A 23,826-nucleotide genomic window follows, 5' to 3' on the forward strand; every position below is an offset into this window, starting at 1 on the left:
GAACTTATCATTATTGTCTTTTGATATTATTTAATCACATCAGGCTATTTTAATATTTTGACTATCATTTCTTCTCATAATCAAGGACATTTTTTCCTAAATGTATCATGTATATATACCCCGTACTTCAGAAAATCCCTCGTTTTCTACGTTTCTTATATATTTTTTTTTATATAACGGGTACTTGGATTAACTTTTTTTTTTGTTTTGCTGTTTCCTGTTTGTATCCTTTTTTTTTCTTGAAAAACTTCTGTTTGTAGCCTTGTGAGTATAGTGGATGCCACACGGATTTATAATAGCGCCAAAAAATATAAATCATTATAAACTTGTGATTTGGTTCGTTGAAAATCAGAGTCGCCACTAGCAATTGTTCCTTGTATTCTTTTTCACTTTTTTATTATAATTTCGTAAAGATATAGTACTTTATAATCTCAACATAATTTTGTCTCATGACTCATAACTCAAAAGTCTCCATACATATATGCATAGCATACATAACAGCAATAACACAATTATTTAACAAAAAAGGGTCTTAAATTTTGAACCAAACTATCCTAATACGCTTTTATTTTTATCAAGATAATATAAAGTATTTTTTTGACATCATAAAGATTTTAAATTGTTAAGTGAAATCATGTTTCTAGATCCTTCTCTACGTATTTTTGTAGTATCCGACTGAGAGTTCCATAAAGTTGGAGTGTTGGACCATAAATTTTGATATACGACTATACGAGATAGATGGGATAGATTTGTTAACTATCGTTAGATATATTCTTCCAATAGTAAATCAAACGCTATGTAATAAGTACAAAATACACATAAAAAGCAATGATACAGTTTTATAGTACCACCCAACATTGACACACCCATGCTAATGTAGTCAGGAGTGGGGTGAGTGGATGATAGATATATTTTTTTTGAGAAAAATGGATGATAGATATATTGACACGTAAAATATGTATAAACGCACATACATACTTTAGATGTTTGATTGTGATAAGTGTAAAGACATTATTAAATGATTAAAGCGTAATGTAAACACAAGAGATTGACCAAGTCCAAACCGCGTCGCCCTCGAGGTTCTACTTTCTACCTACGTGCATGAAAAAGCCATCCACTTTCTCACTCTTGTTAAAGGGTTTTAAGAAATAACTTTTTAGCTTTTAGCATTGTGGTAAAAATATAAAACTTTAAAACATTAATTATCGTATTAAATACGTTTTTAACAACATACATTATACAAAAAAAAAATTAACTGAAAGGTAATACAATAACGTTATTAAATATTAACATAAACCACTAAATAAAACGTCATAGTCATATTGGTAAAAAAAAAAACGTTTTGGGGAGAACAAGTGATTTCGTTTACTTAAAACATAATGGTAAGGTTATGTTTACTATGTATAACTCGGGGAAGCTCAATACTGATATAAATGTATTAATATGGTCAACGAGCATACTGTCTAGGCGTTATTACTAAATCCGTATCACTCAAATATCATAAACAATTAGGACAAGAAAGAGACCAAAAATTATGGTAAGAAATATATATTAGTTTTTCGGTGGACCTATTTTCATTGGATATAATTTTCGTGGTCATTAGTCAATAAAAAACATTTGGCTTTTTTAACCCTTTTCTAAATTCATTAACTAACAAATCTCTTGATTGTGAATAAATCTTTTGATTGTCTTTTATTTTTATGTTTTCCAACTATTCCAACATATTTTATAAGTCTCATTACTGGTTAATCAAACCGAAATAATATACACTTCTATTCTATAAGCTAATATATCCATAGACAGATACTGCTGCAACAGTTTGGATAATGAACAATTGAAAGAAGAAGTGAAAAATCTCGAAATGGAGATGAAAAAGCAATCAGAAATAATGAATTGAACAAGGTTTGCACACTTCCATTTTGTTTCAATCTGTATTTGTATATCATCTGTATTTATTAACTGGGCACATTTATATAAAGTTTGATAATCATTACTTCATATTAGGTAAATTATTCCAACAAGAACTTCAACAAAATTATGTTTTACAATTCTTTGACAAATTTGTTTGAAACTCGGTGTGGCCAATTTTGCAAAAATTTCATACAACAAATCTTTGAAACGAATGTAAGTTTGTGTTTTGTTTCTATTCATTGTTTCAAATCAATTTTCTATATATATGTTAATGTGTGTTAATGTTTAGGTGAAGGAAGATGAAGGCATAAAGAAAGCCACAAGGGATTGACTAATCTTTGCTGGAAGATTCATCAAACCTGCTTCGAATGGTGGTCACCTCATTATCTGCTTTAGCCATGCAAATATCCATGGCATTTATATGGGCTGAAGCATATATTGTCAGTGTTACAAACGGTGGGCATCATTGCTGTTTTTATTATTTGTTATTTCTTTAAATTTATCTATAATTGTGTACTGAAAAAATTGTATTTGTCTCTTTCTCAGATTTAAGCCGCTTGACAATAATATGCATTTGGAATGGAAACTTATGTGCTGAAATTGAAACTTTGTTTCCAAATCTACCAAAAGTATCATATAATAAAAGATCTACCCAAAATTTTGACTTCAACATAAATCTCTTTAATTTGAAAGTTAACAACGTATTTCTCCTCAATTGAAAAATTCAAAACATATTTATCCACATAAATCAAGATAAATTACGGATTATTATATACCAAACAAAATTAACTAATAAAAATAAATTTAAACTGAATTTTGACCTGATTGAAATTGGTAAACCAAAAATTAAAGAAACCAGAAATATAAACCAAAAATCCCAAAAACCCCGAATCCCAAAAAATAGTTTTCTTCGCCCTTTCTCTTTTCCATTTTTTTTTTTTGTTTTCAACGATCTTCACACTCTTCTTTCATCTTTCTTTCTTCTTCCTGGTCTGAGATCTGACTCCCACTTTACCTTTCTCCAAGCCAACAAAAAGCCATAGACAAGTCAACTCGTTCAACCATAAACGTGGGCATAATGTGTAGCAATAGCTTATAGTATACTATTCTTTCTATCAATTTTTTTTTTAATTATTGACTACTATTTATCAACGAAACTTAAGTCTAAAAGTTGGTTCAGAGATTGTAAGAGCAAAGTTTAGGTATGAGTTCCCTTTCCTCCAAATAACAGCAACTTTTCCTTTTTATTGACCATGCATTTTAGATTACGACATTTTAATTTTTTTTTTATAGACCCAAGTTTTCGCTTTTTTAATTTTTAATCTCATTGACCTTCAACAATCTCACAACAAGTCGCAGACCTCTTTTCTCCAGACAAACAAAGCAGAGGAAAGAATAAGAGAGTAAAACAGGAGAGAGAAAGACAAAAAGAAATGAATTCACACTTGATACAACAAGCTTCTCAAACTTGCTTCAGTGGCTGCTGTTCATCACCATTCTCATCCCATTCCGTAACTCAGAAACCAGAAGAAGAGCTCGAGTTCTCATTAATCACATCAGGAGCTTCGTTTCTAACCAGAGACATCAAGTTCACGAGCCAAGAATCTCTCCCTCCTCTCCGTACATCTTTCTACGATCTCATCACAGCTTTCCCAGATTACTTGCAGACAACTCAAGCCGATCATCTCCGATCTACAGAGTATCAAAACCTCTCTTACTCGTCACACCACGTGTTGTTAAACCACACCGGTCAACAACAACCCTTGTTCTCTTACTCACAATTCCGAGAAATCTCCGAATCGGAACCCGATTTGAATCAATCTCTCTTTACCTTGTCTTGCACGCCAGTGAGCTCCGGTAAAGAATTGTTATCGTTTGCGAGCGAAGAATCTAGGTTTCAGTCGAGGATGAGGAAAAGAATCATGGGTTTTATGAATCTTGAAGAATCCGAATATCACATGATTCTAACTCAGGACCGTTCCTCTGCTTTCAAGATTCTAGCGGAACTCTACTCTTTCAAAACAAATCCAAATCTTCTCACAGTCTACAACTACGAAGACGAAGCAGTCGAAGAAATGATCAGAATCTCAGAGAAAAAGGGTATAAAACCAGAATCAGCCGAGTTTTCGTGGCCGAGCACTGAGATTGTCTCGGAGAAACTGAAGAGGAAAATCGCCAAGAGCAATAAGAGAAGAAGAAGAAGAAGAGGGGAAAAAGATAAAAGAGGACTCTTTGTGTTTCCCCTTCAATCTCTGGTCACAGGAGCTTCGTATTCTTACTCGTGGATGAGTTTAGCCCACGAAAACGAATGGCACGTGTTGCTCGACACCTCTGCTTTAGGTTCCAAAGACATGGAGACTTTAGGTCTCTCTCTGTTTCAGCCAGATTTCCTCATCTCTTCTTTCACAGAGGTTTTAGGAAAAGACGATCCTTCCGGTTTCGGTTGCTTGTTCGTAAAGAAATCTAGCTCTCAAGCTTTGTCAGAAGCACCTGAACACGTCACGAATCCGGCGAATCTCACGGCGGTAAAAGCCGAACCGGCTTGGAAAACAGAAAATGACGAAATTACCCTTGAAAAAGGTTTTCTAGACCACGAGGACCACAAGGCGTCAACTTCCGCCACTGATATTATTGAATTCGAAGAAGAGGATAAAGCAATTATTGAGTTTCGAGGTTTAGACCACGCAGATTCTCTGGGGCTGATACTGATCAGTCGTAGGTCAAAGTCGTTGACTTTATGGCTGGTTCGAGCCTTGATGACTCTGAAACACCCTGGGTCTCATGAAACAGAGATGCCTCTGGTCAAAATCTGCGGGCCCAAGACGAGAACGAATCGAGGACCGTCGATCTCGTTCAACATTTTCGACTGGCAAGGAGAAAAGGTCGATCCTTTAGTGGTGGAGAGGCTCGCGGAGAGGGAGAAGATAAGCTTGCGATGCGCGTATTTGCAGAAAATTAGGATCGGGAAAAACAAGAGAAGAAGCGACGACGAGAAACAGAACCTGATGAGTTTGAGAGTGTCAGTTGTGAGTGTTAGGTTAGGGTTTATGACGAATTTCGATGATGTTTTTAGGGTTTGGGGATTTGTGTCGAGGTTCTTAGATGCGGATTTCGTGGAGAAAGAGAAGTGGAGAAAGAAAGCTCTTGAGCAAATACAAATTGCCAATTAAACGATTCTAAATCCGTATGGTTGAACATTCAACATTTCGGATATGGATTCGGTTACCTTAAACCGTGGATCGATTAAGCATTCTATTTTCTTTCGGTTGGTTTAGTTTGGTTCATTTTGGTTGATACTTAGCTTGGTTTCGGTTTGGTTTGAGAAAACCCGAAATCAGACGTAGTACATTATATGTCTCATTAATAAAACAATAAATAAATACAAAAATGTGACCAGATTAAAAAAAATTGAAATATAAATTAGCTAAAATTTTGTTGAGAAAGGGTTTAGTTTTTTTTTTCTTTAGTATGGAAAGTTTTGAAATACAAATTTGCTAAAATTAGCTTAAATCGGAAATAAAACCAAAATTTAAAATGTAAAAGGTAAATACTAACTAAAATTTACTGAGTAAATAAACAATAAAATTAAGGAGAGTTTTAGCCGAAAATGCATTATGCGGATGATTTTTTTTTTTTAGTATGGAAAATCTTGAAATACAAATTAGCTAAATGAGATTATGAGAGAGTGGAGTACAGAAAATGGACATTTTCTTTCTAAGTTCTTAATTAGCAGGATTGCAAATTTTCACAATTTCAAAACCAAAAATTACGTAATTTATGTGCTGGAACTAAAACTTTGTTTTGTATTTGTACTTTAGAACTTATGTGCTGAAACTAAAACTTTGATTTGTAATTTGTACTTTGTTATGTCTTGTAATTTTAGAATATGGATTTGATTTTGCCATTTTGGTTTGCATTTGCAGTATTCTCTTTTCTATTTATTTCTTGCAGTATTTCTTTTCTCTGTGCAGTTATTTTTCTTTTTCTCTACGGGTTTGCAGTATTTTGGGCATAACCAAATTTTATGCCTAAGCCTTAATGAGATTATGACTGAGTGGAGTCTAGAAAATGGGCATCTTATTTCTAAGTTCTTAATTAGTGGATTGCAAATCTTATATATAAAAGACAATCAACTCTCTCCAGCTGAGTGACACATCAGCAGTGGAGAGAGTGACACATGTCCATTAAAAATATTAATAAAAATATTAATTAATCAAATTTAAAGCAAATACATTAAAGATTATAAGTAAATAAACACATTAAAGAATAAAAGTAAATAATAATATATATTTATATTAGAATGAAATTAAAATTAAATTTAAGTCTATAAAATTTATAAATATTATATAATAAAAAAAACTTTTTAAATGCACAATTCTATTTTTTCAAGTGATTTAAACTTCATTTTTAAACAAAAATTATAATTAAATTTTAATGCAAGTGAAAAAAAAAAGATTGAATAAGTTAAGAATTTTCAAATAATCTTATATAAAACTCCAACTAATAAAATTATAAAACACAAATAATATTTAAAGAATGATGTCCACATAAAAATGTTTTTTTACTTAAAAAAAAAGATGGAATCATGATATATATAACCAAAAAAAATTAATATAATAAATTGAGAAAGTTAACAAATATTATATTAGTAAGATTTACAAGACTAAAAAGAATATGAACATCGAAGAACAAATAAATATTTCTCTCTAATATTCAACGTATATTTTTAAGTGAACTATTACGTTTTCATATAAAATTAAAATAGTAGATTTTTAGTCTTTTATTATCTTGAGAGAAAATTAGACTATTTGACACAATTGATGTAGAAGAGATTACATCAAAAAGAAATCGAATAAAATATAAATATTTTAAATGCAAAAACATTGATATTAAACATAAAATCTAATACAAATTTAAAAACTGTAACATTTAAAATATAAATTAAAACAAGACCTGCGCATATGCGCATGTTCTCTCATAGTTTATTTTAAAATGCAAAATAATACCACTGAACTAATAAATAAATTGGTTTCACAATATTAGATGCGACAAAATATATTCCACAAAACACATTTTTAATTAGTCAATTAACAAGTCATTCATTATACACTAACAATCCATCAAAAATCAAAAAATTTCCAAAATTTACATTCTCCTAATAAAAAAGAAAAATGTGAAAAACTAGATTTTAAAACCCATGTATTGTCTTGGAAAGTAATTACTTAGTGAGAAGAATGAAGTGTTTCAAAATTTCCAATTGATTTATTAAAAAAAATGGAACATGGAGGTAATGCATGAAAAGTGGAAGATGAAAGATAAATATGAACAAAGTTCGCACATTTTGTACTTCAAAGGGTAACTTGTCTTCAACTGTTTTACCAACTTCAACTGTTTTATCAACTTCAATGGAAGTATGTTTGAGCAAAAATGTAAACATGTCATAACAATAATAGTTCAAACAAAATGTAAGTGTTTGTGTTTTCATATTGTTCTTTTTTTTGTCCATACCATATATTTGGATCCAAGCCTATGATGTTCCCACGGTTCAAAAGCATATGTTTTTGAATATGAATTTGATTTTGGATGTTTTGGTTTCTATTTTATTTTTACAGCTTACAATATTTCTATGTTTCTCTACAGTTTTCAGTTTTTTGTGTTTCTCTATAATTTGTAGTTTTGGATTTATAATTGATTATAGTTTTATTGTTAATAATATGTGTTAAAACATAACTAAAATTTTATGTGTTAATATCTAATAATAAATTTATTAAACACATATCAAAATCTGATTGATAAACTTAATATGTGTCACGGATGATTTAACAACTTTTAAATATTCTCGTTTATATAATAAAATTATAACTTGGGTAGTTCAGATGGTTCGATTCTGATATTACTCGATACCCACATGTACGAATAAGGAGGACTACGAACAGATAGATATTGACGATAAGAGTAGTTTACTTGGTTTAGGACTTAAATAGTTAAACGTAAAACTGCGTATAGACGATCAAACGAAAGTCTCTCTTATGTTGACTAGAATAATTTGGTAAACAGATGATGGATCTCGTGCGTTTACCAAAGGATGAGACCGGTTTGTAATGGGTAATTAACATTCATTCAAACTCACTGATGATTGCTTTCTTTTCAGAACGAATATATGTACTAATATACACACATACGACACATAATCGCAACATCATTGATGTAATCTGATAATTCTTAAAAAAAAGGAGAGAAATTGATAAAGCAAACTCCATTAGAAATAATTGAAGAAAACATAAAGAACCTAACAACAATAAAAACGCTAATCAAGCAAGTATTAAAAACCATATAACCGGGAAGAAGATGTCGAACAAATTATTAATAAAAGGCTAAAAGCCATTCCCTAATTATTCCTAATCACTAAAGTAACTCCAATTGCAAACTGTCCTTTGCCTTGATCATCGTCAGTCGTTCATGCTCGTGGATTAGATTCATAAGTTGAAATTCAGATATACAATTTCTTCATCATTCTGATTACAGGCTCGCCAGAAACATTTAACAAAAAGACAAGAGCCGAAAAGAAAAACAATTACGGACATCACCACCATTGTCCAAAACAAAACTATTACAGTTTCTTCATACCGTGATGTATCCATGGCGTTAGTGAGATTCCCAAAAATTAAACCTTGCTTTTTGTTGCAATCGATTGTGGAAGTCTTATAAACGATGTATATAATATATATATACATATATATTAATATATTTCAATTATATACCATATAGATTAGGAGATTTACTTTATTTATGGATAAGTTCCGTACGTGTCTAAATAATTAACAAAAAATAAAGTCAATCTCGCTCCATCAAACCTATAAATTGTTCCATTTTATATACGATATATATTTTATTTCTATTGTGTATTGGTGAGTTAGATAATTATATTAAATGAAGTTTAAGAGAAAATCTATTAACTAATAAAAGAAAAACACAAAAAAAAATATAGATTAGATAAATTAAGGGCAATGTTGGACGACAAAAAAGAAGAAGATAAATAGTCCTTGTTTTGTTCTTATAAGGATTCATAACGTGTATCAAATTAGAACTATATATACATATAAACGGCTGAGCTAATCGAGTAATAATTAAGAATGGAATCTGTGGCACCTCCTCCGTTTTTATCTACTTCTGCAAGGTTCGACGTACGGCGTGATCACATGATAGATATTGCGAGCTCGTTTATCGTCTTGGTCTTTTGCTTTGTTGGCATCTATGTAATCATATGGATCTTATTTTTGGAATGGGTGACTAATAGTGCTGTTACTATAGAAGAAACTCGCATAATCGAAATCGAACTCGGGAAAACGCCGGCCGGGGATATCATCCTGGAGATATCGGACGACGAGTGACATAATATTCAAAGAAAACGAAGATATCAATCTCTTTGTTCCATTCTTTCTTTAAGTACTTGCTTGATTACAATGATCCCTATGGAATTATTATTAGCTTTTTTTTGCTGTGTTTTTGTTTTTGTTTTTAAAAGGGGCTTGAAGTACTTGCTTGATTACAATGATCCCTATGGAATTTGGATCCAATTATATATATATATATATATATATATATATATGTTCTTTCAGATTCACAACAGTGATGTAATCATGTAATGGTATGAAAGGCAGACTATTATGGTATTACATGAGTTTTTATCATCGAAATTTAATGTAACTCTTTTGTTACTTTTTTTGGATGAACTCTCGTTCGTTTATAATTATAAACTTCAATATCATTAGGATTTGGATCCACGAGCTGTGCGTGGCCTTCAAATAGACCTAGAAAACGTATAATAATGCGAAACAGTTAATTGTGTGTTTAAAATATAGTTTAAAGACCGTATATATCCGATGTATCCGATGTATCCGATGTACAAAGACGTATATATCCGATGTATCTTTCTTTTTTTAAAAAAAAAAATTTATTTCTGATGGGATTTGCTTCAAAATCAGTCTTTTACTTTCTAAAGACGTATCCGATGTATACAACAAAGATCTTTTGTTTGTTTGTTTTATAGAACAAAGATTCGTTTATTATGTATTTTCTTACGTAGATGATTATCTTCAGAAATTATTATTCTATATTAATATGTATTATTAATTAATTAAAATCATACTTTTCTAATTAATCGGATTACAACAAGAGCTAGGATTAACGACTTAATTTATATATATATACAAGTGCGTTACTTTTTATAGGAAAAATTGAAAAACCCTTAGTTCAGAAAAACTTGTTTTTGTTGGACACTTTTCGATTGCTTGAACATGAATGATGATGATGAATTCTCGTCAGAAGAAACGTTAGTGTTTATGTATGAGATGGTCGGAGCCATATTCTTTTCGCTCATCGTTTTGGGAATCTTCGTAGTTTATTATGTTCGTAAGTGGCTATCTCTTGATAAACCCTCATACACTACCCTGAGAACCGACGAGGGGATCAGTGAACACGACGTGCATCAGTGATCCAATATCGTCAATCGAGTTTGAAGATTTGATGATTTGTTCTTTAATTATAGGATGAGTTCAATTTGTTATTAGTTTTTTTTTTTTTTTTTTTTTTTGTAGAAAACACATCTACAAGATGATTCGAGTCATCGTCTTTCATTGGAATTAATCCCTCAATTATGTTTCGCTTTATAATTTATGCTGATCGCTGACCTCTCTCTTTGATCTCCCTACATGCGTTTTATCATGACAAGTCAATAGTTGCGTTCTACTTTTTACAAACAGCTTCCCATTAAATGAAACTTTAATAGTTGGAAGTTAGAATTCTTATATATAAAAAAAAACTAATTGTGGAGGAAATTGTAAAACTGATCACTCGATAAGGAATGCTATGAAGGGAGAAGCATGTGCACGCTCAATCTCAATGATCAATCTATGATTGCAACTATTTGCAAGTGCAAATTAAGAAACTCAAGAAACTACGTGCAAAGCCCGAGAAAGGAAGGCTCAGGGTAAAGTTTTAATCAGAAATATGATAAGATGAATCATGAATGGATAACAATTGTAATTTTAAAAAGGAAAAGAAAACAAAAATTGTTTAATTTAAAGACCAACAGAGTAAGAGGTTCTTCTATAGATCATCTGTTATAGATCATCTTCTTCTAGGTCGTAGTAGATTGTAGCTCAGATCTTCGATGGTACGCCGCATATAAGTCGTCGTCGTTTTTATTGTAAGTCTTGGCATGTTGGAGTAAGAAGAGAAAGGCGCAGAGAGAGAGAAAGATAAGGATGAGGAAGAAGATCATCGTCGAAAACACAAATATCAATCGTATGTCGATCCATTCCAGAGATCCCTTTGGTGGATAACCCATCGACGTGAATTTATTATGCAATATGATCAGCAGCCCCATCCCATATACTATATTCTATATATATATATAGTATTTGATTGGATTATGATCAGTACAAGTTTTAGTTCCTATCAAGATTAAGATTCTTATATATTCCTTAATTAGATATACGAAAATCTTATAATTGAACGGGTATTCGTTTGTAAACACAGATGTTTAAATTATTATTATTTTTATTATTTCAAGATTCTTGGCCAATTCATTAAGCAAATATTTTGAGCGCTGACTTAGATTTATTTATATATAATGTATGTATATCATTAAGATTCCTTAAGTATTTCTTTTTTTTTTAAATTCCCGGTCAAACGATATGATCAAAATTTAAATATAGAACCATGGAAAAATAAGGTTTCTCGGAAAACTAGGGTTTTGACTAGATGTGAAATTAGAATGTTACGTACTCGAATGGGAATAAAAGTTCGTAAATCATAACCAAGATCAAGAACTAAACCCTCAAAAAGAAATCAAATTGAATAGTCAATAGTAAATAGTAACACCAATCCAAAAGCAAACCTGCACACTGTATATACTACCCAACCAAACCGAAATCAGGTTTTGGTGCACTTCTGGCGTGGTCACCAAAACGAGAACCTAAATGGTTTGGTAATTAGTAATTAGTATACATGCAGTAGTTGGTAATGATCACATGAGAGATTAAGGATTATCTGTTAAATAAAATTATAGACTCAGATTCAGATTCTTCTCTGAGGTAAGTAATGGAAACTAGGGAAAGCAATAAACCTCCAGTCAAAACAAGATTCAACTGGTCAAATTGAATCTTGAGCTTTATTTTTTGATTTTTGATTTGTTTTCCCCATTAAATTTTCATCTTATATTTTAAACCGTGTGATATTTATTAATATACTACATATGTTATTATCGTTTTAAAATGTTATTTTAACACATCCCGCATGTGATGCAACCAAGTTCATCTTGTTTTTTACAAAAAAAAAAAGGCGGAATAAAAGTTACTATTTAATTCGCCAGCGTACTCGTTATATATGTATAGCTAGTAACTATTAACAAACTTCCAGAGATTATATAAGTGTTTTCGCCCAGTTTATAACCAAAGTACCATTACATTTTACCCATTCCTTTCAAATCTAGTGCTTTCTAACTTAACCAAAAAATAAAAGAAAAATAAGTTCGGTAGATTGTGTGTGTGGTAGGTATGTATAATGTCTGTAAGGTTATTTTAAAATTAACTTAAATTTGTGTTGTTTTTATCTGCCAATAATTTGTGTTTCTTTTAAAGAGCATTTCTAAAGATATTATAACTTAACTCTTTTTTGTACCATATTATAACTTAACTTTAGCAAAAAAAGATGTTAATGTTTTCCCGTGCTCCAAAGTCCAGATATTGCCCATGCGGACATTTGAATCCCGTATTAATGTAATTCCCCATATTTCCGATTGAATAATAATCTTTCACAACTAGGAATATCAGCTATATAGTGATTAGAGATATGAGACAAACCGAAGGAAGAAATACCCAAAAGAAAGAGAATAAAAAGTTAATTGCAAAATTAATCCAAAAGAAGAAAGTTAAAAGCTAAATGGACACCTATTGCCGAAAGAGCAGTCTCTTGTTTGGTATACTCTCATTCCTTTGAAATTTAGAACATAAACGAGCACTGAATTTCGAATTTTTATATCAGTTCAAATTTAAGTTATCTTCGTAACATTGATTATTAAACAGACTACAATTTAAATTAGATTACAAAACTTGGTCGTCTTATTTTTATCTTTTGGAGTCAGTGTATGAGCAGTGGGAAAATACTATAATGATTTAAATTAATAATGATGCATCATAGACTTATAGTCCATTTTATCTTCCACAATATATAGTGCGGGCTTGAAGCCAATGTCTTGTTAGAAAAGCACGGCCTTGAGTATAAAAACAAGAACTATTTTGCATTGGTTGTTCAATTGTTCACTGCAGCAATTTGGAAGCAAGCCTATAATGTTTCATCTATCCAAGCTGTTTTTACTGTTGTGCTGGGTATTGTTGGAATTGCTGTAGCCCATTTCACAAAAATAACATCATAGAGTTATTTGTAATAAGAGAACCATTTTAGTTTTTCTAATAAGAGAACAAATTTATTTCAGACTTGGGTTACATAGTTAACAAGTGGAATAAGATAACCATTTCGTCTTCAAAAATTTATACCGTCACACACATAAACTAAAGTGTAAAAGACTTGAAAATGAGATGATGAGCGACAGAGAGTGTAGACCTTCTCTAATGTGCATCTTCTTCTAAGTTCTCAATTAGAGGGGGATTACCAAAATTTTCACAAATTCGAAACCAAAAAAAATGGCGGCCACTGATGAAGTCCGTCTTCTTTCTCTCATCGAATCCTCCCACGCCGGCGATGTCTTCTCCTCCTTCTCCGATTACCTTCGACCTTTCTCTGCTCTATCATCGACTTCCCGGAAACAAGACCGAACAGTTACGGTTCGATCCCTCGGCAAGCAATTCCTTCCTTTCCTCAACAAATCGATCTCGCTCTTCCCCAAACGGCTCTCCGTCGCCGCGAATCCCGACAAGGAAGCTCGTGAATCGGCCGGAGATCTGTTCAGGGCGTACGAACTCTGCTTGGATTGCCTTGAATCGTTCTCCGCTCAGTTAGCCTGCAAGCCCCATACAGTTCAGCTTCAGAGGCTGCGAATGATTTACTGTCTCGATGCTTGGGGGTTTTATGAGCGTGTTAGTGCCCAAGCGTTCAAGGTTCTGGAGAGGCTAAGAGGCTCCGGTATTAGCTCCCGGAAGTGCCGGTTGTTGCCGGAGGTTCAGGACGGAGAGGCGGAGCTTGCGATGGTTATAGTAGAGGCTGTGGCGGCTGTCTTCAAGGCTATTGGAATGGCCCTTCAAACAGATGATAAGCCGTACAGAACAGCCCTTCTCTTGCTCGAGGAGGTCAGAGCTTGGTTCAGGTCTGTGTGGGATTAACTTTCTTCTTTGATTTTGGATTAATGCTGCTTCCGTTTCACACTAAGGAACTTCAAATTTTTCTTTCAAGAAATGCCACAGCCTGAAACTTTGTTACTGTGCAGGGTCTTAGATGCCAAGGCGTATGAGAAATTGCACAGAGTGCTCGTGACAAATCTGGGTAAATGTGCTCTTTCTCTGGTTAAAGAGGCTGAGCGTTTTGATGGGGATTTCGTGCGTTCTTTCTGTGATTCAACTGTGAAGGAACACTATAAATTTGCATTGTCAAAAGATCGAATTTATAAGGTGAGTTTTGTCCTTTGATGTCTTCCCTTCTTGCTTCTGCTGTTCTTTTACATGCTGTCATCTAATAGATAATCAAATCCAATGCCCGTTTCTAGTTTGCTCGTGAGGTGCTTTCTGTTCTGTTCGGATTGAAGGATAGAAGAATGTCAGTGACCATTGACATTTCAATGTCTTTGTTGCGCAGCTTAACTTGCCAATTCGTGGTAAGCCTTGCATCCTGACTCCTGTAGTCCTGTGTACATCGAGTAACTATTTCAAAGATATATCTTTCCTTATATTCTGGTGTCACCTGCTCCTCCACCTGTTGCTGGATCGGGTGACTTTAGGTTCCTGCTAGCTACTCAGTTGAAGCTCTACCGAAAACTTGCAACGTCTTATAACACAGCTCCTTTTTCAGGCTGATACTAATGAGGATTTAATGGAGTTTGTTGACCTAGTCTCTTATTGCGCTCACAAAGTTCGAGCAGCCGGAGACATGTACTGTGGAAAAGTTTCAAAATATTTAAATGAGATGGCAGCTAACTTCTCCGAGGTATTTTCTCTCTCCTTGGCATGTAAACCCGCCTCAACTTATTCAGGAAGTATCCTGGTGTATGAGTTAATCTATAAAGTGACTGCTTGGCAGGCAATACCACAACTTAATCAGATTCTTAGACTTTATTCGTCCGGGCTGTCCATCACGGTTTACGATTCCACGTTTGGAGAAAGTAAGGTTAAAGATGCAACAGATGATTGGAAGATTCAAGCTTTGCTTGATGATGAGGCTAGGTGGCAAAGCTTAGTTTCTTTACTCGCCATGGTTGATAGTTACTCAGGTGCTGTACGCAATCAGACTGATGGATCATTGATTGGTGGACATAAGAACTACAACAATAAAACGAATGATAGCTGTAAAAACAGAAACAAGAAGACTTGTTGGCCACAGTATGTAGATGCCTTGAGTTTCTTGTGCCAACCGCTTGCGGACTTGATAAATTCAGTGAAAAGAAAGATTGTTTTGAAGTCAGAAATGCCCTGCGCTTCGGCTCACCTGTCTACTATTCATGATGTTTTTCTCCAATATTGTGATGGTTGTCTCTTCCTTCAGAGGTAAGGTGATCATTATCTCCCTTACGCTATATTCTTTTGTAAAATCTTCTTCTGTGGGTTGAATGCATTTCTCACCGCTGTTTACCCACTTCTTAGATGCCCGTCTGACACGGGAGGTAGAGCAACTTACAATAACAAAGCTTTGTTAAACGTGGCTATGGCTGCTTTCATTATCTCACTGAGAACCCAGCTTAAATTGGAGGTTAGGTATTTATGTGCAATGCAGACAAATCAGTGGAAAATATCGTTCAAGTTACCAACATTTTATCATAAATCTAACTTGGTGATCCAACATCTTCCTTTTCAGATCAGTGCACATCTAGTTGAGGATGTAATTACCAGTCCATGGATCCGATCTCAAGAACTCAAGTATCTATTAGCCTCGCTATACAATATTGGTGTCGTTTTGTACAGAAATAAGGAACTAGAAAAGGTGGAGTAAATGCTTTTTGGCGCTTATAGATTTTGTATGCAAACAAGTATGAAGATTGAATAAAAATCTGCTCCTGCTCTATTTGCGTGGACCCATGCATCTATATAATATAATCTACTTTTTCATTTTCTTAGATCATTTTATAGAGTAAGTGTTCTACTCTGCAGGCTTGTGAGGCGCTCAGGCTTTGTTCCAAGGCATCATGGAGATGTGTTGAACTACATTGCCAGATGTTTGAAAATCAATCTAGTTCATCTGATAATGACCTGTCAGAAGATGCCATTATGGAATTTGTGGGCGAATCATGTAATAGGTGTGCATTCTACCTGGATATACTCCAGCAATGTAGCAGTTGTAAGATTAGACAGACTATCGTACATAGTCTTGAAAATTGGTTGTCAGCTGAACATCTGATTAGAAGGTTACCAGGCCCTGCGGCGATTGTAAAACAGTGGGTTAAGGTAATTTTTGATGAAATACCCTTTTTCATGAACTTCAAGTATCTGAATGTGTGCTATTAACAGATAGAACGGGGATGTCACACAGATCTAGATGCGGCTGATTCTTGTACAACTTTGTACTCATTGCTATCATCTTCTAAAAAAAAGTCAAAGCGGGCTATCGGAAAAATCCTACAGCAGGTTGCAAAATTGCTTATATAATTTTTTTTTTTTGTATCGATGGATGTACTTTACCTATTTGTAAAATTGGTGAAGATGATACTGATAGTCTTTTTAATTTGCATTTTCTCTTTCTATTAATGCATGCAGGAGCTTCTGGCCTATGATGAAATGTTCCCTTTAAGCTCAAATCTAGGTCAACAAACGCGAATTGAAATAGCTGATATCCTTTTGAAGGATGTATATGTCACAGAGGATATGCATTTAGAAAGAGCAAGAATCTTAATATGGAAAGCAAGAATGACAAGGACATTTGGAACTGAACGTCTAACTGACTGCATTGATTTTCTGTCAGAAGCAATCTCTATATTGGTATACCTCTTACTACATCAGAATTATCAGCTCATTAATCACTTGAAATATTTCGTGACCATGTTCTTATGTATGAAAGCAGAGTGAGGTACATCATAGGCCAAATAAAGAGGGTGCTCCATCTTCCCACCAGCTACCTATTGCGTATTGCTTGAGAGCCTTTTGTATCCAGGAAGCTGAACCAAACTCGAAGGTGCAAATGCGTAAAACATAGCCTCTAATTGTTGACAGTTGATCTTTCAGTTGGTGGTTTTGGTTCAGTTTTAATTTATCTTTCTTAAAACAGTTTGCCATGTTTCTTTTTGCGCAGAAAGTCCTTGAAGATATTAGCACTTCGCTAAATCTCTGGCTGGAGATTTCTTGCCTAGATGATAGTGGGGCCAGTCTACCGACAGTGGACATAATTCCATTACTTTATAATATGATCGATTTGATGTCAGTGAAGGTATCTTTTTCCCTATGATCTAGCTGGACTATGGTCCTTTTTAGGACATACTTTATAGTGCATGCTTCATATCTATCTGGCCCTTGATACTTTTTTCCATGTCCAGGGATGTACGGAGCTCCATCATCATATATACCAGCTGATTTTCAGATTATTTAAACAGAAGAATGTGAAATTGGAGGTCTGCCTTGCAATGCTGTGGGAATGTAGAAGGCTCAGTCATGCCTTATGTCCGTCCCCCATAAGTGATGTCTTTATCCTGGCCTTATCAGAGAATTGTGGTGACAGATCTACGTGCATTGATTTCTGGATAGATTGCCTGAAAGATTCAAAAGCAAAGCTAATTGGGTTCCAGCAGAATTTCCATGATTTACACGATTTCTTGCGTACCTCCAATAAGGTTAAAAGTCCCTTTCAATCAGACATCACAATAGATGGTATCACAGATGCAGCTTCGGAACTCATTTCAAGTGTAAGAAATTTAACTTATCTGCAGAATTCTTCTCGCCATATATTATCTATGGTGATATCAAATTTTGCTAATGAATGTCATTTCAGGCATCACTCTCAGGTCCTTCATCTTTTTTTGCTGCATATCTCTATTATGATCTCTGTGAACGGCTCATATCATTTGGAAAGCTTTCTGAGGTGAAATCGTTATACATATTTTGCATCTTTTCCTCAACTTTTTTTATTGTGAATTATTATCAGGTTCATTTTTTCAATCTCGTGATGGTAAGCTTTTTCGTTTACAGGCTCTTTCATATGCAAAAGAAGCCTATAGAATACGAACTCTTATATTTCAAGAGAAATTTAAGTATACAGCTGAGAAGCAGTTCGAAAAACACAATGACGCCGGGAAAATATCAGAGATACGGACTTTTAGCATAACGAATTTCCAAGTGTTCAAATCAGTAGCAACTGATTTTTGGCCATGTGGAAATTTTCTCTGGGACATCAATCGCTCTTACTTAAGTCGTTGGAATGTACTCCAGTGTTATTTGGAAAGCACCCTTCAGGTTCTGTTTCTGCTCAGTCCTTCTTGTCTAGCCGGGTTCCTTCACTTCTCTGTTTCTCAATTTCGTGTCAGATGTGCAGGTTGGAATTGTTAATGAGCTGATAGGGAATGGAGGGGAGGCAGAAACCCTTCTTTCATGGGGGAAAGCAATTTCATGCTCGCAAAGTCTATTCCCTTTTGTAGTTGCATTTTCTTCTGCCTTGGGTATGAAACTACTTTTTTGATCAAACAGTATACTCTATTCTTGTAGTTTTCCTTATTCTTTTCGTTAATGAGCCACTTGATTTTATTTCTTTCTTCGTTAAAGGAAATCTTTACCACAAAAAGCAGAGTCTGGATCTGGCAGAAAAGGAACTCCAAAATGCAAAAGAGATAATAATTGCTAATCAGAGAGAATTTTCTTGTGTGAAGTGCAAACTGAGGTTAGAGGTTACATTGGATAAGCAACTTGGAGACATATCTCGCAAACAAATTGTTAATGCTGCTAGAGTTTCCGAGACAGATGGATTCTTGCATGCTGAGAGTCTGTTTAGTGCTGCCCTTGGAAAAATCTGTTGCTCAGCATGGCAGAGCTGCCTAAGATCTCATGGAGTAGAAATTTCTGAGGGAATAGCGATTGCTAAAAATGGAGGGGAGTTTTTAGGATCTAAATCAAGTAAAACAAAACTCAATAAGAAGCCAACTGAAGGCAAAGACACCAGGAGGGGTCGGAGAGCTAAAAGTTCCCAAACTGGCGTGTCAAAGGACCATGATTTGATATATGAGCCAACATCAAGGTTGACTCGATCAATGCGTCAGTCACTAAAAGAGCAATGCCAAAATTGTACTAATGCGCCTGAAGCTGTTTTAAAGAAGCCTAGCTTCTGTCATATATCTGATGGTTCTGGGGGTGAAAGGGTGTTGTTGGAAACAAAAAACGCAGTCCATGGCTTTTGCATTTGCTACAAAGGAAAATGTATGCAGTGCCTCTCTGTAGAAGTAACCGAATCTGGGTCTCTAAACAGTTTAGTAAGTTTGAAATGGGAACTCTGCCATAGGAGGCTTGCGTCCTCAATACTTGTTAACCTCGGTATGCTCTAATACCTTATGCATCTGCTCATGCAAACGTGAATGCATGCATATGTTTTGGCTTTTTGACAGTTTCCTGCTGAAAACAATCTAATAGCTTAATAGGTTAGACGAGAACTGAGATCTGATAACCATTGAATTCATCCATTGTTGATAAAAAATTAAATGGTCTTCGAAACCTTGAGTAAGTTTCGAGCCAAAATTATTTTGATTCAGTAACCATTTCCAGGTTTTTGTTTTGTTTTCTGGCCATTCTCCTCTATATCATGACAAATGTTTCTGTTACTCTTTTGTTTATTCTCTGGAAAATAACACATGCTATATACGCATCTCAGTCACTAAGCACCGTAAAAGTAGTGTATATCTCCTTATAATTTCGTTTTCCAACTCAGGAAAATGTTTGGCGGACTCTGGTAGAGTTCGTCTAGCTCATGAAGCACTACTGCATAGTATCTCTGTTTTATTTAAAAGCAATTGGTCCAGCCACGACCAACCTTCTGTCAGTCAGTTGCTGGAGTTTATTGGGAAAGAAGTTACAAGGGATGTATTTGCTATTGATCGTGCAATAATACTAAACAACTTGTGCTGGTTAAGTTTGCGGAATTATCACTGCAGGGAGAGCAGGTATGTGTGAAATCTATTGGTTGCGCTCTTCAATTTTTGCCATGCTTAAGCTATGTCCTCCCGATGCGAAATTTATGCCATGAGAAAAATCATATGCTGAATTGATCAAATATCCTTCTTAGCCTCTTGATTGTTACCTTGAACAGGTCTATTTGCTGTGATCTGTCTCATATTCCTTTCACAAAACTGGTGTCATGGTTAATGTTAGCATTTATACTCAGCAGAGAGGTTCCAATACTATTTCAAAAGGTAAATGCTCAGCTGGTTCTGTGGTAACCTGTCTTTGACTGTCCTGTTTCGATCTTAGTTATCGTTTTGTATAAAACTGTTTTTTGTTCCCTACAGGTTTCAAGATTGCTTGCTTGTTTATATCTGCTTTCTGCCTCAAGTGCTGAATTCTCATTCGAATGTGATGGAAATGAGCTGTCTGCAAGTCATTGGGTCTCATATTTCCATCAAGCTTCGCTTGGTACCCATATTAGTTACCAATTCATTTCAAATTTGAGCCGAAGGCACAAATCACAGTGCCTATCAGATAAAGAGGTAACAGAACGGGGTTGTATAGGTATTTTCAGCTTGTCAATTTGTGGATTAACTCCTGTAGCCTCAAAGGTATTTTACGTGGTTATTAGTTTCGTTTTGGAAGTGTGTGTTGCGTCTCTATCTGACAGCTTTAATTTTCAGTGTACAGAGGCTACTTGCTCGAGTTGCATGGTTCCTGACGAGTTGGACTTACCGAGGTATATAATTTAACTTAAGCAACTGAACATCCTATATTAATTTCTGTTGGCTTACTCTATTTTTTTTCTTACTCACCGCTGTAGGCTTGCTCCTGAGCGTACTCAAGATCTTGTACAATTTTCTAAAGAATTTTTCAACAATCTTCCAAGCTCAACAATCATCTGTATTAGTTTGCTTGGAGGCGCTTTAAATCAATTGTTACAAGAGCTATTGCAAATTCGTTCACCTGTTTGTGCCTGGGTGCTCGTATCACGCTTTAACATGAAAAGTCAACCGGTTGCCACACTTCTGCCTGTAGATTCGGTTCTAGAAGGTAGATATGAACTGCCTACTGGTTTATCAATGGTGTTTCCTCTTTGTACTCATGATCTCATTGATTCACCAGACATGTCAGATGACAGTGGAAATCTTAGTTCTACGGAAGCAACTCAAGTCAAGAATTTGGAGAGGCGCTGGCTTTGTCCATGGGGTTCCACCGTGGTTGATGATGTAGCTCCAGCATTTAAATCAATAATGGAGGAAAGCCACACATATTCTGGATTTCCAGTAGAAGACACGAAAGAGAATAGATGCTTGTGGTGGAAAAGGAGAAAGAAACTAGATCATCATCTTGGAAAATTCCTAAGGTATGACGGCTCTCTTTCTGTAACACGTGTACATATCTGTAAGATCGGTCACTTGTCATATTTCTTGACATTTAACTGTCTCTTCATGTTAACATTTTAATCTTTGACGGGCTTTGTTTTGATCTATATCTGAATCCACAACTAGGCACGAGTATTCTTTTTTGTTAACAACATTGGGTAACCACTCTTTTGTTCTAGGAGTCTAGAAGCTTCCTGGCTGGGTCCCTGGAGATGTCTGCTTCTTGGAGACTTGTCAAACTACAAATTGCCCGACTCTGTACAGAAAAAACTGGTAAAAGATCTCAAGTCCAAGTGCAAAATGGAAGTAAATGAGATGCTTTTGAAGATTATTCTTGGAGGTGGGATTGAAAACTTTAAAGGAGAGGCATGCGTTGCTCAGCTTTCTTTAAGAAATGGTTGCTACGTAGGTAGAGGGGGCTATCTTTATGAAGAAGATAGCTGTAAAACTCCTACTGCTGCGACTAATATTTCTGAAAGTAGGCATGGGTTGGCCTTACAGCTGATACATGAAGCAGCAACCAAACTGGAGCAACATGACGGCCATGAAAATAGAGAACCTATCATTCTTGTGTTAGATCCTGAGGTTCAGGTTCGTCAATTATATCCTTATCTCTTTCCTGCAGATATATTACAACATTTGACTGGCAAAGAAGAGTCTGCTTTTTCCCTTGCGCTTACAGAATTTCTTACCTGCAATTGTGTTCTGATATTTGATTAGATGCTTCCTTGGGAGAATATTCCAATACTAAGGAAACAGGAGGTGTACCGAATGCCTTCTGTAGGTAGCATATCTGCTGTGCTAAAAAAGCGCTGTCTTCAAGGAGAGCCAGCAAGATCTAATGTTGCTTCCTTCCCTCTTATTGATCCGCTAGATTCATTTTACTTGTTGAATCCCGGTGGAGATCTCAGCGAGACACAAATCGTGTTTGAGAGTTGGTTCAGAGATCAAAATTTTGAGGTAACATATAATATAGAGCCAGCATCCTTGTAATATCCCAAACCTTTTCTTGATGCTTAATTTTCAAACTTCCGTCATTTGCGTGTACTTTCAGGGGAAAGCTGGATTAGTACCAAGTGCTGAAGAGTTGACAGAAGCATTAAAAAATCATGATCTGTTTCTTTATTTCGGCCATGGAAGTGGTACGATTCCTATAGCACTCCAGAAATTTTTTTTGTGTCCTTAACCGTTTAATCATTAAACCCGTCTTTGGTGCAAATCTTCGTTTACTTTGAGAATGGTTTCTGATAGATTCTTCAACTGTGTATGATATCGCAGGAGCACAATATCTGTCTAGGCATGAAATAGAGAAACTAGATAACTGCTCTGCAACTTTCCTAATGGGATGCAGTAGCGGTTCACTATGGCTAAAAGGCTGCTACATCCCACAAGGCATACCACTCTCTTACCTCTTAGCTGGATCTCCAGCCATTGTGGCTACTCTATGGGACGTAACAGACCGAGACATTGATCGGTTTGGGAAAGCCTTGTTGGAAGCTTGGTTGAGAGAGAGGTCAGATTCTTCTTCTTCTTCTTCAGAGGGTGGTTGCAGCCAGTGTGAGTCATTAGCTAATGAACTTGCAGCCATGAATATAAAAGGCAACAACAACACCAAGAGGTCAAGGAAACCGTCTTCGCGTAACAAGCCAGCTCAATCGAATGCTGATGGGTCAGGGAAGGTTGAGTGTAACCACAAGCATGGGCGCAAAATCGGTTCATTCATCGCTGCGGCTCGAGAAGCGTGTACATTGCCATACTTGATTGGAGCTGCACCGGTGTGTTATGGTGTACCAACTGGTATCACAAGGAAAAAAAAGAGTTGAAGCTCTTCTTCCTTCTTCGTCTTGTTAGTTGGTTTGGACATATAACACAGTTTTGAAGGATATTTTAGTGGGATGAAAGTCTTAAGAGTTGGGGACTTGAAATCAGAGATCATAACACAACACTAGAGTTAAAAAAAGGAGACACTAGAGATAGATTCTATTTATATATATCAAATTGTAAAAAGATTATTAGTAATATCACATGGTTTCACTTTCTCAAATTTCATGCTATAAAAATGTCAAGTAATTCAAAGATCAAAGGAACAAAGGGGATTTGAAACAGCGGTATATGACCAATGACAAGGTAATTGCACAAAAACCAACCATTCCACTATAACAGTCCAAAAAACCACTTACACAATTTTATTAGGCAAACCCCTGTGATATATATTCATTAACTTCTCCAACCAC

At 35.0% G+C, this 23,826-nt stretch overlaps 2 protein-coding genes across 5 annotated transcripts; both read left to right on the forward strand.

Moving 5' to 3' along the window:
- The first annotated feature begins 3,194 nt into the window (after positions 1-3,194).
- LOC18028586 (molybdenum cofactor sulfurase) lies at positions 3,195-5,319 on the forward strand. Its single transcript, XM_006413530.2, has one exon. It carries the CDS (start codon positions 3,345-3,347, stop codon positions 5,079-5,081), a length of 1,737 nt encoding a protein of 578 aa, XP_006413593.1. The 5' UTR covers positions 3,195-3,344; the 3' UTR covers positions 5,082-5,319.
- Positions 5,320-13,483: 8,164 nt separating this feature from the next.
- On the forward strand, positions 13,484-23,629 carry LOC18028587 (separase). 4 transcript variants are annotated; one of them, XM_024149957.1, is made up of 27 exons: positions 13,617-14,236; positions 14,357-14,537; positions 14,633-14,740; positions 14,935-15,069; positions 15,163-15,626; positions 15,723-15,828; positions 15,934-16,059; positions 16,227-16,520; positions 16,584-16,700; positions 16,830-17,051; positions 17,134-17,244; positions 17,362-17,496; positions 17,603-17,968; positions 18,055-18,144; positions 18,252-18,515; positions 18,595-18,718; positions 18,822-19,583; positions 19,975-20,206; positions 20,353-20,455; positions 20,552-20,818; positions 20,891-20,946; positions 21,031-21,260; positions 21,333-21,573; positions 21,772-22,183; positions 22,313-22,552; positions 22,647-22,734; positions 22,871-23,629. In XM_024149957.1, exons 1-27 carry the CDS (start codon positions 13,617-13,619, stop codon positions 23,413-23,415), a joined length of 6,639 nt encoding a protein of 2,212 aa, XP_024005725.1. In that variant the 3' UTR covers positions 23,416-23,629. The 4 variants fall into 4 exon arrangements, 3 of the variants coding, with proteins under 3 accessions (XP_024005724.1, XP_024005725.1, XP_006413594.1); XM_006413531.2 differs by having other exon boundaries at positions 20,552-20,749; positions 22,871-23,415; XM_024149956.1 differs by having other exon boundaries at positions 13,484-14,236; positions 20,552-20,946.
- The last annotated feature ends 197 nt before the right edge of the window (positions 23,630-23,826 follow it).

Source organism: Eutrema salsugineum, unplaced genomic scaffold, assembly GCF_000478725.1.
Source record: "Eutrema salsugineum unplaced genomic scaffold, Eutsalg1_0 scaffold_1, whole genome shotgun sequence".
NCBI classification, from domain to species: Eukaryota; Viridiplantae; Streptophyta; class Magnoliopsida; order Brassicales; family Brassicaceae; genus Eutrema; species Eutrema salsugineum.

Coding starts and splice junctions, on each gene's coding strand:
- LOC18028586 (XM_006413530.2), top strand. CDS start 3,345: ATGAATTCACACTTGATACAACAAGCTTCTCAAACTTGCTTCAGTGGC.
- LOC18028587 (XM_024149956.1), top strand. CDS start 13,617: ATGGCGGCCACTGATGAAGTCCGTCTTCTTTCTCTCATCGAATCCTCC. Junction 16,701..16,829: donor TCGGAAAAATCCTACAGCAG/GTTGCAAAATTG, acceptor TAATGCATGCAG/GAGCTTCTGGCCTATGATGA. Junction 22,553..22,646: donor TCAGAGATCAAAATTTTGAG/GTAACATATAAT, acceptor GTGTACTTTCAG/GGGAAAGCTGGATTAGTACC.